Raw genomic sequence first — 13,606 nt, 5'->3', positions numbered from 1 at the left:
CAATATACTTTTATCTACTGGAATAACTATTGTAAAAATATATACGGAACTAAAAACCAAACTATTTAATTGCAAATCTCTACATATTATCTCTCTAATATCCCTACATAACATCATATTAAAAAAAAAAGCTATATGCCTTTATGTATTGTACAGTATCTACACTAGCCATTTTGAACACGTAATTATTACTTGCACTGTGGTGTCAATGTGTAAATATTTTTATAGATTTATGGCCTGAAAAGTGCATGATGTTTTAATGTTTGGCCAATGTTTGTTCAAGCCTATGATAAGATTGTTTAGTCAAGTATATTGATTCGCCTACTGATTTTATTTCTGCTCTTTTTAATTTATTGAATGAGGGTCCTGGTGCCCACATCTGCTACCTTGACATAAGTACTTTTGAACTCAGTTTCTAAGGATATGAAAGGTAAGTTCAGAACAGGGAACTAATTAAATATGCTAGCTCTGTTATACATCCACGCGTCCATGGAGTAAATTAGATTTTAAAAATCCCTAAAGAATTACACTGATCGCAAAACAAAAAACACAAGCTATGTTTTATTTTGTTGTGTAAGCTGTGAGTGCCACCCAGGACAAAGTGAGCTTTCTTATCCATTAGTGTAGGTCTGATGCCCCCTGTAAACCCCATAACTAATGTTAAAAATGTCACTAAGCCTTGCATGTTCCTCATGTATGTCACCTATTATTTATACAATAGGTCAAATACAAAGCAGATCTTCATAACTGACATCATCTAAAAAGAAACATCCTACAATAGTGATGTATAATGTTCTAGTAGCAGTCCAAGTTGTTTGCCAGGCTTCCAGGAAAGAAAATTATCATTTTTTTTAAAAGCCACTATGCTTCATTTACCTATAAAGTAGATTTTTAGTGTTTGCCTCAGCCACTTAGTATATAAATTAATGTATTGTAAACATTGAGATGAAGAGAAACAGATTGAAGGCAGTCTGCGTATTACCCTAATTCTAGGAGCGCCGTGTTTATCACTTAACGGCAGTACAAGTTGCCAACAAAGAGTAATAGAAAATAAATTTTATTTAGTGGCAGCTTAAAAGAAATGCCTTTTGTTCAGATCAACATTAATTATTTGTGGTGCAAGGAACCTACTGAAGATTTCTGTCCTGCTCACAGTTTCTGAAACTGTCTCTGCGGTTTCAGGTGAGTGATTAAAAGTTACAAGTGGTTGCAGATGGCCTGGGTGGAATAAAGTCCAATTTAGAAGCATAGAATTTGACGGCAGATAAAAGACATTCGCCCCAATTTAGTCTGCCCATAACTTGCATATTTTTTTACTACCAACTCACATTAAAAAGTGCATTAAACTTACAGTTGGGTTCATTTGAGTTGAAAACAACAAACTCTTGGATTTAGTATCTCTTCAGTTGCTTGCAATTCATAAATATGAATGGGAACTTTGTTGCAACTTGCAAATTTCACCTTGTCTCCCCACAAAAAAAGTAAACATTTAGTTCCGCACCCAAAGGCTGTGGATTAAAACATGTCCAGTCATTTTGTGATAGTGGGTACTTTTTTTGTATTTCAAATGTGTTCCTTGCAACCTGCAAATTGTCTACTACAAGTTCTATATTACCGTATTTGCTCGATTATAAGACGAGGTTTTTTTCAGAGCAAATGCTCTGAAAAATACCCCTCGTCTTCTAATCGGGGTCGTCTTCTAATCAGACCTCAAATAGAGGTCTGATTAGGAGACTAAGATCCAGATCCCCCGCACCGCTGCAGGGGACCTGGATCCTCCTGTCTCACCCGACTCCCCCCCCCCCCCCATCATACACACACTTACCGGTGCTTCCTGCTGTGTTGCCGGGGCAGCGGGTTGACGTCTACGCGATCCGCGTAGACAACGTCCGCTGCAGCCGGAAGGAGGTGTGGCTAGCAGCGGGGGTTGTCTGCGTCCGTCGCGTATACTTTCCCCGGCTGTCAGAGATCAGAGTTCCCCGCACCGGTGCGGGGAACTCTGATCTCTGACAGCCGGGGAAAGTATACGCGACGGACGCATACAAACCCCCGCTGCTAGCCACACCTCCTTCTGGCTGCAGCAGAAGGCGACGTCAACCCGCTGCCCCGGCTGGAAGCACCGGTAAGAGATGGGGGAGAGCGGGGGAAGGGGGGGGGAGAGAGTGTGTGTGTGTGTGTGTGTTAGTTAGTTAAATGGGGGTATAGGGTGTGTGTGTGTGTGTTAAATGGGGGCATAGGGCATTTCTGGAGTGGCGTTAAGGGGGCATTTAATAGAGCACTCTGCCTCCTGAAATGCCTTATACCTCCCTATATGCCACTCTGCCCCATAATATGCCTTTTAACCCCCTAAATGGCAGAGTGGCATATAGTGGTATAAGGCATTTCTGGAGGCAGAGTGCTCTGTACAATGCCTTTTAACTCCCTTAATGCCACTCTGCCTCCTGAAATGCCTTATACCTCCCTATATGCCACTCTGCCCCATAATATGCATTTTAACCCCCTAAATGCCAGAATGGGATATAGGGGTATAAGGCATTTCTGGACGCAGAGTGGCACATAGGGGGTCAAAAGGCATACCATGGGGCACAGTGGCATATAGAGGGTTAAAAGGCATATCATGGGCCACAGTGCCATATTGGAGTGGCAAGCCTGGGGGCAGATGTGCGTAACTGGGGGACAGGTTGGAAAATACAAGAAATAAAAACAAAAAAAATCTTTTTCTCAATCATAGCTTTTATTAAAAAAAATAGTTTACATGAATTAACATTTACTGGTAAAACTTTTTTCCTTTGGGGTCGTCTTATATTCAGGCTTTTCCTTTGTTTCCTAAGTTAATATTCAGATTTTGGGGGGTCGTCTTATAATCAGGGTCGTCTTATAATCGAGCAAATACGGTAATTGATTTGTGAGTGCTTTCATCTTGCAACTTCAGTCAAATCTGGTCAGTTATGTTGACCACTCAATATTTTAAGTAAACAGAAAAGAAATGTGGTACTCTCTTTTTGGATTTTGATTGGATATGACTGGTGACGTATAGTATGGAAAAGAGAGAATCGGCTGATCGTCATTTTGCTCTGCAATTGGTCATGAGGGAGTGGAAAGTAGGTACTACAGTATTACCGTATTTACTCGCTTATAAGACGACCCTGATTATAAGACGACCCCCCAAAATCTAAATATTAATTTAGGAAAAAAACAAAAAGCCTGACTATAAGACTACCCTATAGGAAAAAAAAGTTTTACTAGTAAATATTAATTCATGTAAACAATGTTTTCATATTTAATAAAAGCTATGATTGAGAAAAATATATTTGCCACTCTGCCCCATGATGTGCCTTTTAACCCTCTATATGCCACTCTGCCTCCAGAAATGTCTTATACCCTCCTATATGCCACTCTGCCCCATGATATGCCTTTTAACCCCCTATATGCCATTCTGGCATATAGGGGGTTAAAAGGCATATCATGGGGCAGAGTGGCATATAGGGGGTTAAAAGGCATTTCTGGAGGTATATATATATATATATATATATATAACTGCTGGCAGCAATCACACTCCTAGCCAAGGCAAGCCAAGGCAGCCAGTACATGCTGGAACCTGGGGAAGATAGGAGTGTGAGTACAGCCTCCCTATGCCATGCTACCACCACCACCCCCCTTACACATCCATGCTATCACACACACACTCATTCACAAACATTTAAATACTCATTCATTCCATTAATCACACATACTTGCTCAAAAACTCTCCCCCACCCCCTTACCTGAACTGCAGATCAGATCTCTCACTCGAAGACTTCTGCAGAGGCCCGGCTGTGCGAGCAACTTCTCTGGCCCCGCCCCCAGAGGAAGGAGGGGGGAGGCAGAGTTATGTGACACTCTGCTAGCTTCCTGTTCTACTGCTGCTAGTAGAATAGACGCTGCTCGCGACCAAAGCACCGGTAAGCAGCCTGGCCCCAGCGGAGATTTTTTTGAGGTCTGATTATAAGACGAGGGGTATTTTTCAGAGAATTTGCTCTGAAAAAAACCTCGTCTTATAATCAAGCAAATACGGTAACTAACGTCAAGCACTTTTAGCATATGAGCCAGTCTCTATGCACATATATACATGTAGTGCAAAATAACCCCTATCACTAAATACAAGTCAGACATTGACATAATAGGGCTCTGCCCCTAAAACAGCCTGCCTATTCCACTGCTGCCCCTGAAACAGCCTGCCTATGCCAACTCGGCCCCTAAATTAGCCTGGCCGGGCAAGCATCTATTCGCCAAGACAGCCGCCTAAAGCGGACCCACAGCTTACCACAGTGTGAGTAAACTTTTTTCCTGCCCCCCGGGGAAGAAGGAAGCTGGACAGGATAAGAGAGTTTCCTCACACAGTGTGAGAGATCCACTGCGGTAAGCTCTTTCCCCTGCCCCCCCTTAGGTACTCTACTGGGAGAGAGCTATGCCATCAGCATGAAGGTTTTGCAGAAGGAGGGGATGGTCAACAGTAAACATGTGAAACTGGGTAAAAAAACGATTCCGACAAATTCGGTTAGGCTGAAAGTTTGGGGGCATTTTTAATTAGAGAATGAAATTTGTTTCCCGATGCCCACATTCACTCGCACACTCTCCATTCCTCCAATCACAGGAGAGGACATCACAGAAAGCACCATCATTTTGCCCTAACTTAAATGGACAGGCGTGTTAAAGGGTAGTGTATATGTGTTGTGACAGTGGTTACAGAAGACAGTTGTTTTGGACCATAAATATTACATAGTTTGTGCCCTCTACAGTTCCCAGCAGGCAACACATCAGGTCAGGCAACACAGTAGGGACACAATATGTATATAGGTTGAACTTGATGGACTTTGGTCTTTTTTCAACCTTATGAACTATGTTACTATGTAATGAACCACACCCAAAACTAATTAAAGAACTGTGTTTAAAAAGCTCAGAGCAGGGATGCTCAGGGCTTTCCATACTTCTCCTGAGAGAAGAGTGCATATGAAGGCCTAGTTAGTGTTGCTTGTTCTGTGCATTTACCCTTTGATTCTCTTTTGCTGGAGTTAGCCACTCAGTATTTGTGGCAGACAATGTTTTTCTTTGTTTGTTTATTTGATTTCCATGTAAATGTACATGTTGATTCTATAATAAAGCTATTAGACAAGATTGGTGGACTCTGTCATCTGTGACCCTAGAAGACTGTGCTAAGATCTCTGAATCTGTGACTGATATCACAGTGCGTACATGAGCATGTGGTTACAAGTCAGTGTATATGTTAGTATATTGGCAGGCATGTGTATCTGAGGCACAGATCTCCCATTCACTGATCATCTGCCAGTAAGCACCGTACCGGATATGACATCATATATGACGCATAGACACACACAGCAAGATCGTACTGCAGACAAACTGACAGACTCAAAGGCCTGCGACAGGGGTGTAAGGGGATAAACAAACACAGGTACCAAAATATAAAACGGGGTGTGTTGGTGGAAACTGACAAAAACGGTGAAAGTTTTGAAAATATGTCATGATTAGTCCATTCATCAACCATGTGTAGCCGCCATTACAAGCCGTTTTGACGCCATTACAACCCATTTTGCCTTTTGTTGATAAAGTAAAGTGGGAGGGACTGTGTGTAGGAGGGTACATATCAATGACTGATAGATAAAAGAAGCCCCAAAACAGGGTCTCATTGATGGTCATGGCTGAGATTGATGGGTCCCACAACCTGCAGGAGTTTTTCATTACTTTTTCACTGGCCAACCAGCATTTACAAGGGGAAGGGACAAGCATTAGATATATAAGCGTGCTGATGCCATTTTAACTTGTCAGTTGCAGCATTTTTTGACACTTTTGAAAGGAAACAGGCTAAACTGATGAAAGTACAAGGAGTTTTGTAAAAAGTACTTTAATTAAGCATCATTCTTTCATAAAGGTCAACATTGATGCATTTTTATCGAAGATTCGAAGATACAATCAATATCTGTCAGTTCAGTAAACAGTTTAAATTTATACTACTGTTTGGAAAGTACAATTATCTTGTCTATATTAATAGCTAGAACAACACATGAGGAAACGTGCAATAGGTTTTTGTAAGGTCTCATTAGTAATATATGAAGGGTTTTTTCACTAAATTGTGAGGCTACAGGTAAGTCTAATGTGAAGGATCTCATGAATGTTTTTTATGACTCTACCTCTTTATTTAAGATTATATACTTGTTTAGCATAATGCAAAGTTAGATAAGTGATATTGTGCATTTAACTATGCATTATGCAGGGACGGCTTGGGCCATTTTGCAGAAGAGACAGGCATTTAATATCATGGTGAGATGTTTCAACTCAACATCTTAGCTGGAATTTCACAGCTTAGTGAATAAATGTCTAAGGGATTCATGTATCTTTCCCACATTTGTTTTCGCATGCATTACAATACTAGATAAACATTCAGAGTTACACAGAAACATTTAAGTAGGTCACTTCAGAGTTACATAACCCTTCTTGACTGCGAACACTCCTACTGCAGCAGCCATCGAAATAAAAACAGAACAGCCAATGAACCTCAGTAATCCTTGAGCAGATGGCAGATTTCTCTCCAAAAATGTTGTAGTAAATGGCAGTGCTGGAACATCCTAAAGGCAGAATATAGGTATTTATTCATTATCTTACAGTATATTTACTGAAGGAATATCATTAGGACTAAACTCAATCAAAATCCCTGAATGGTTTTCTTTATTCATATTTTGAATATTTAAAAAATAATGCTACTTTTGTTTCTAATAATCTTCATAAAATGCTTTAAGTGCTCATTCATCTTTTCCATATCCCAGTCTCAATAAACCAACAAAGCCTTCTTTGTCCTTATTTTAAAATGAGCATTTTTTTTTAGAATTGTGCATGTTTATATGTATTAATGTTTCCATACTGTGGTTCATATTATTTGTAAAATCTTGTCTTTGCACCAAAAGAAAAAATCTTAAAACTACATACTAAATGGTGATATGGCATCCCTCATATCTTACTTTGTAGTATTGTAATCTGCATGCATAAAGGCTAGTAGTTCAGTTTATATATACCATTATGATCCAATTTTAGGCATTGCACCAACTGTGCACCAGTGACACCTTTATACATAATCTCTTTGTGACAGCAACTTGTGACAGTTAGAAGTTAACAAAATTAAACTAACCACAGATTCAGGTTCATCCTTCCAGATTTCATCTTCAGCAATAAGGCCCATCTTGGACATTACCTGGAATTGCAGCACATTTAGGATCGTCATCAATTATGGTAACAATTTAATATGAGTAACATTCCAATTTGGGCGAGACAGTCCCGATTTTGGGGCTCTGTCCCGCCTATCCCTTCCTCTGTCCCGCTTTTCAGGGGCGGAGGAAGGGCAAGGCGAGAGCGGTACTCATCTCGGGCGCAGCTGCGAGGGGACGTGCAGATGCCCGATCAGCAGCTGCAGCCTGCAGGAATAGCTGGGAGATCACAATCTCCCTCTAGTCGACTAAACATTAGGGAGTGCGGACCTCACTTTACTGCTCCCTCATCACTATGCGCCAGCAAATGATGCCGAGTGCGGGTATATCACGTCGTACCCCCACGCTGTGCATCAATAGCGATGAAGGAGCAGTAAAGCGAGTGACATACCTCGCGCTCCCACCACAGGATGAAGGAGGATGGAGGAAGAGATAAGAGATGGTGAAAAAAGGGTGTAAGGGCAGTGTATATGTTTGTGTGTGTGTATGGGCAGGTGTGTGTAAGAGCAGTGTAGGTATTTGTAAGCTGGTGTGTAAGGGCAGTTTATGTGTATGTGTGTGTTTCAAGGCAGTGTATGTGTGTGTTTAAAGGCAGTGTATGTGTATATGCGTGTGTAAATGCAGGTGTGTGTAAGGGCAGTGTATGTGTATAAGTGTGTTTATGGGCAGGTGCATGTAAAGGCAGTGTGTAAGGGTCCTGGGAGGGAGCCTAATATTATAAAAGAATCTCTGCTGCTGTGGACTACTCTTCCAATGATACTCAGCCAGCATCATGGTGGACACCTGGCTGGCTGAGAATCATGAAAATTGTAGTTCACATCTAGCATCTGCAGCTTTACTGTTGACTGCACTTCCCATGATGCTCAGCCAGCATCATGGAAGCAGTATGTCTGCTCATGTGAACTGTAGTTAACAGCAGATGATGTGACAGGTGTTAGTTGTGGAGCACAACTCCCATGATGCCTAGTCATGGTGGACACCTGGCTGGCTGAGCATCATGGAAATTGTAGTTCACAGCTAACATCTGCAGCTTTATCTACTGTTAACTGCACTTCCCATGCTGCTCAGCCAGCATCATGGAAGTAGTATGTCTGAGTCACATGGGAATTCAATTCAATGTGTTGGTTATTTTTATTAAGCATGACTGTGCTGACAAAAATGAAGCATGTTTTAAGTAGCAATGCAAGGGCGACATTGTAAAGTGTAATAGCTTGTACTGGTAAGTTCCACGAGAGCGATTAAAAAAAAAAAGTGTTCCTCTTTCACATTTTGAAATTTTGGGAGGTATGCATCCATTGCATTTACACAAGGAACGATTTCTTGATGGCCATTCTAAATATGAGCTAGGGATGGCTCCAGGGTTATTGGTGCATTAGATAATTTTGAATGCCCCGCTTTTGTATTTGGTAAGGGACAGCTTCAAAGTATCCTTTGCAGCTGACTGCCTAACCCAGCTGCCTAGTTTACCAAACCAACAAAAAAGAAAATACAAAAATACTTGATTGTGGAATTGTTTAACCCTCTCAAGACCAGAGCAATTTTCCTGGATTGTTTGAAAATGTTTGTTGAAGTGTTTCTTAATTAGTGTACCAAACACAAATTATGTATTGCTTTTTTCTATACAAGAAGTGATTTCTTTTAAAATCATATTTGTATATACCAGGCATTATTTTGTATGAACAGAATGTTTCGCAGCTAGGTATTTTACTAGGAACCTTTTGACAATTTTCAGGCAGCCATCTCATCACCTACCTGTGCTAAAATTTGTGATGTTTTTTTGTGTTTTCAATCATATATTGCGGTGGCAGCAGAATAATAATCACATACATTAATTTGTGTTTATCATTTCCGCAGAGAACAGCAATGCCATAATTCCACCTTTAAAAACTGAAATGCACACAATTTTGGCCCTGTAGCTTCCCCAAAACATGCCACAAATGTGCATTTCAGTTTTTAAATGTGAAATATTCAGACATTGCTGTTTCTATTCTTAGGGGTAGAAATAACAGGGTACATTACCAATAGCAATCTATTGATTTTATTCCATTTTTTTTGCCAAAGTTTATACCAAAGTTAGCTGCTTTTAAAATTGCCATTTTTCAAAAATTCGGGATGTTTTTGTAGTATTTCCTGCACATAAAATATTTGTTACAGAAAACAGCAAATTTTATTCAGCTTATTTTTTTATTCAGCTTGGGGGATTTATAAACCTCATGGTACTGAGTTCAATTTGTATCACTGGATGCTGTGGAATTGGATCTTTGTCTTGGTACTGCCTACCAGCACAAACATATTTTACACCCACACAAACACAAAATGGAGTCAGAGCCATCTTGTTTGCTTTAAATCATACAAAGGGCCTTTTCTTTCTCTCTATGTTAAGAACAAAGAAGCTTTGGTGAAAATTGCTGTTCCAGCAAGTATTTCCTAATTAAATAAATGGTTAGTTTCAATGGTATGAGAAATTTTAGGGAGCAGAAACTACTCATCTCTATAAATGTAAACAGGAAGCTACACTGCAAGGCTATTGAAACCCATTTTTAACTGAAAAGGTATTCTCTTCTAGAGACACATCTAATCAAGGATAAACACCAGATGTTTTCTTAAAATTACTCCTTAGATCGGAGCATCTCTCAGCGGTGAATAAAGGAAATAAAATTGTGCAAATATGCTGTGAAGTTTCCAATTACAATCAGTAACATCCGTAATAAGTGGAGATTACGGTTATAAGCATAGTTTATGTTTAGACAAGGATGGGGGGGGAATTGATTTTGGGCTTCCGAGGTTTTGGACCATATTTTTACTCTCATAATTCCTTAATAATATGTAATAACTTTCATCTTCTCCTGGTTAATTGAAATTTTATGGCGATTGCCTAAGTTTAATAACGTTATTTCTCCTTCCCCTTAATTTTTCCACTGAACCTGGATTTATGTCTACAGGGACCAGCTAACCCACAGCAACAAATGGTGGTAAATATAATGGTGTAAATAGAGGTGAATTTTGTCTGCTTCGATGTATAGAAAAGTTTATCCCTGTTTTGGGGAAATAATATATTTTGTGAGACTGCGGCTTATAACCTGTGATAATGGCAATGATGTAAAAGGTATTGTTAGCTGTAATTAAGAATAGTTTTCTGAAGTTTGACATTATTTGCATCTATTAAAAAACTCACTAATAATCTATGGACATTATCTTTTTGTTCCCACCCTAATTATTGCCTTTTCTTTTAATAGCGATTGCTGAGCGGACTGAAAATTATCTGGTTTGATATTAACACATGCTGTTTACAGGGTGATATCATTCTGGTGATATCATTCTGATAAATCAGAGATGTTAATGCAATGAGCTGTTTCACCTGTTGCATTCTTGTATGTGTTGGATCCATAAGCCAGTGATTCATACCTGATAACCAATCAATGATACGCTGTATTTTATTCATGGTTTATTTTGGCATGTTTTGAATGTAATTTTCCTGTTTTATCTTTTGTAGATTGCGTTTTCACAACAAATAATACCTTGATTAACCATCGTAGTGATATAATATGTAATTTAACCCTTATACAAGTCCAACATAGTGTTGCAGATGTTTACTGGGGTCGGACCCTCATAATCCATTGTTACACTTAAATGTCTCAGAGTCACCTACATTTACGAACAATCGCAGAATTAGAAATAAAAAAAAAAACTTTTGGGTTTAACACTTCACTAGTTCACCTAACAATATAATATATTATTATATATTCTCTAAAATACCCATATTTATTGTGACACTGTAAAATTGTATTTACCTCTCTGGCTGCTCTTTCACCTGCTTGTATAGCTCCCTCCATGTATCCACTCCATACAGTAGCAGTCTCTGTGCCAGCAAAGAAAACCCTTCCAACAGGTTGGCGGATTACACTGTGGGTATATCAGAAATGTAATGTAAATGTATTACCTGTTATCTGTTCAGCCAATCCATCATGTCTGGGAAATATTACCCAGGAGGCATAATTTGCAGTGACATGCAGTTGCTAAAAGCACAGTTTGAAGAAAAGCAGCAAGTGAAGTCGTAAAATATTAGTACCATTCTTTTGGCAATCAAATTTACTAACGTGTTTTTCAACCAACGTTAAGGCTATTGGAGTTTTTATTACCGTAGGGGAAACAAAGAATGCTGCACTCATCCAATTTTACTAATACAATTCTATAAAAACTAAACTAAAACTTAATTTTTTCTTCAATAAACAATTGCAAGTTAAAATACTTTCAATTTTATTTAAAGGGACACTCCCAGCCATGATATACACTTGCTCCTTCCACCTGAACCCCGGTGCAGCTGTTAGAGGGGTGCAGAAAGCGTGCAAACCTAAAGCAGTTGAGAGCTGCACGCAGGGCTGGCCTTTGGCGTGTGTGCACAGGGTGTAATCCCCCAGAAGGCACCTCCTTTGCGGCTCTCTCAGAGGAGCTGGCTGAGGAGATCAAAAGATCAGCACTGAAGAGTGTACACTGCGATGGTGCACTGAAACAAAAGTCTATATGAGCAGACTTTGCTTCCACCACAGGGCTTTAGAAAGGTAAGAGATGGGGAGAAAGGGGAGCTATAGTTGAGATAGTAAGAAAATGAAGAGATAAAGAGAAAGATATAGGGGAGAGATAAGGAGAAAGGGGAGAGGTAATGAAAAGAGGAAGAAAGAAGAAAGGGAGAGATAACGTGAAAGATGACAGGTGGAGAAAAGGGGAGATGGAAATGGAAATAATCAAGAAAAGGGGGGAGAGATAAGGAGAAAACGGAGATATAATGATAAAGGGAGGGGAGAGGAAAGGAAGATAAATAAATGAAAAGAAGAGAGAAAGATGAGGATAAATAGAGAAAGAAGAGAGATGAGGAGAAAGGAGAGAAATAGGGAGATAATGAGAAAGGGAAGAGATAGGGAGAAAAGGTAGCAATACAAAGAAAGAGGGGAGATGAAGAGAAAGATGGGAGATGAGATAAAGACAAATGGGAGAGCTGAGAGAAAGAAATAGAGAGACGATAATGAGAAAGGGAGATCAAAGAGAAGGGGCAAGAATCGTAAAAAAAAGGTCTGTGCAAACGTGAAAATATTTGTCATGAACCACCTCTCTTCTTACCTCCCATACTGAGTCATAATTCCTGGTGGAAAATATGCTGTATAACACCCTCCCGAATACTGCTCCTTAGACCAGTCCTTCTCTTCATAGTGGACAGGCTGAAAACAATAAATTCAACAAACCTTTTGTATACTATACTATGAAGTCAAAAAGATAATATGATCAAAACAAATAACCATTTTCATAACATAAAGACAGATCATTAGTGAAGTTTCCTTTCCATCTAGCTATTACCTAACAGAGAACGTCTGATTTTATTGTAGCATTTGATACGTATTTAATTCAAATATTTGTGAATCATCAAGGGACCAAATAGTGTTTTTAATCTAAAACACATTCATGGAGGCTTTCCTTTAGTGTACGTGTACCACTAAAAAGTATTATTTTATACTTGTGACCGATTAACTTTATTAGACAGAGAATTTTTGATCCAGCATTTTATTGAGGTGATTGTCCCTCATGCTTATATTTTACATTTTTAAAAACTAGCCTTTTTATAATTTTATTTCCAATGGAATAAATATAAGAAAGAATACAAGATAAGCAAAGCAAATTATACATATAGGGAGAACTGTTTTGCAGAGGCAGGCTGCACAAAATAGTAATCACATGTTCATACATCATACAGATTGGATGAATACCAAGTAGCTGAAAAAGGAACATGTAAATAAACAAAACAATTCTTGTGAAAGAGACTAGTAATAAATAAATAAATGAATTACATGCAATTACTGTATATAGCTAGATATATTGCATAGATATATATTATTAATATTTATATTGTATGCATAGTAATTAATAATGTATTTTATTTATACTTCTTAATAAAATGCTTATGTACACTGTTTGCACACAACAGGAAGATAATGAAGGCTACAAAAATACAAGGGTCAGCCAAAGATGGTCATCTCTGCCTACATCAAATTCTTTATTGTGTCCTAATCTGCAACACTTCATAGGTTATTAGCTACTTACTTACATTATGCTGGTATGAATATCAGTATAGAATACAGATAAAACTTACATGTAATGCTTCTTCGGTGCCCATCACTTTAGCGTAGTACTCACAAATTTTTCTTTTTCTAAACAGTAGTGGATAAAATTTTAATACATTAAAAGAAGTAATCCCAAAGTGTCTTAAAAGTAGTTATGTGCTATTAATACATAAATATTACCTCTCTTCCTTGCTTAGGTTTGCCATTGCTGTTGCTTTTCTAGCGGCAATGAAACTAGGAGGA

The 13,606-nt window shown here is 38.9% G+C and overlaps 1 protein-coding gene across 1 annotated transcript in view; it reads right to left on the bottom strand.

Annotated features, from left to right (window-relative positions):
- Nucleotides 1-6,464: 6,464 nt before the first annotated feature.
- Nucleotides 6,465-13,606, bottom strand: part of LOC149278378 (amine oxidase [flavin-containing] A-like) — a 29,210-nt gene continuing 22,068 nt past the window's right edge. The window contains exons 10-15 of the mRNA XM_089502055.1: nt 13,544-13,597; nt 13,393-13,450; nt 12,369-12,466; nt 11,045-11,156; nt 7,178-7,240; nt 6,465-6,620 (exon numbers count right to left, since the gene is read on the bottom strand). Of these exons, the coding sequence (XP_089358181.1) occupies nt 6,465-6,620; nt 7,178-7,240; nt 11,045-11,156; nt 12,369-12,466; nt 13,393-13,450; nt 13,544-13,597 (541 nt within the window). The remainder of the gene's footprint in view (nt 6,621-7,177; nt 7,241-11,044; nt 11,157-12,368; nt 12,467-13,392; nt 13,451-13,543; nt 13,598-13,606) is intronic.

The sequence above is a fragment of the Sceloporus occidentalis genome, unplaced genomic scaffold (genome assembly GCF_023333645.1).
Source record: "Sceloporus occidentalis isolate IW3139 unplaced genomic scaffold, rSceOcc1.0.p SCAF_192, whole genome shotgun sequence".
Taxonomy (NCBI): Eukaryota; Metazoa; Chordata; class Lepidosauria; order Squamata; family Phrynosomatidae; genus Sceloporus; species Sceloporus occidentalis.
Note: the sequence above shows the minus strand (reverse complement) of the source record. Positions and strands in the feature narration are given on the sequence as shown.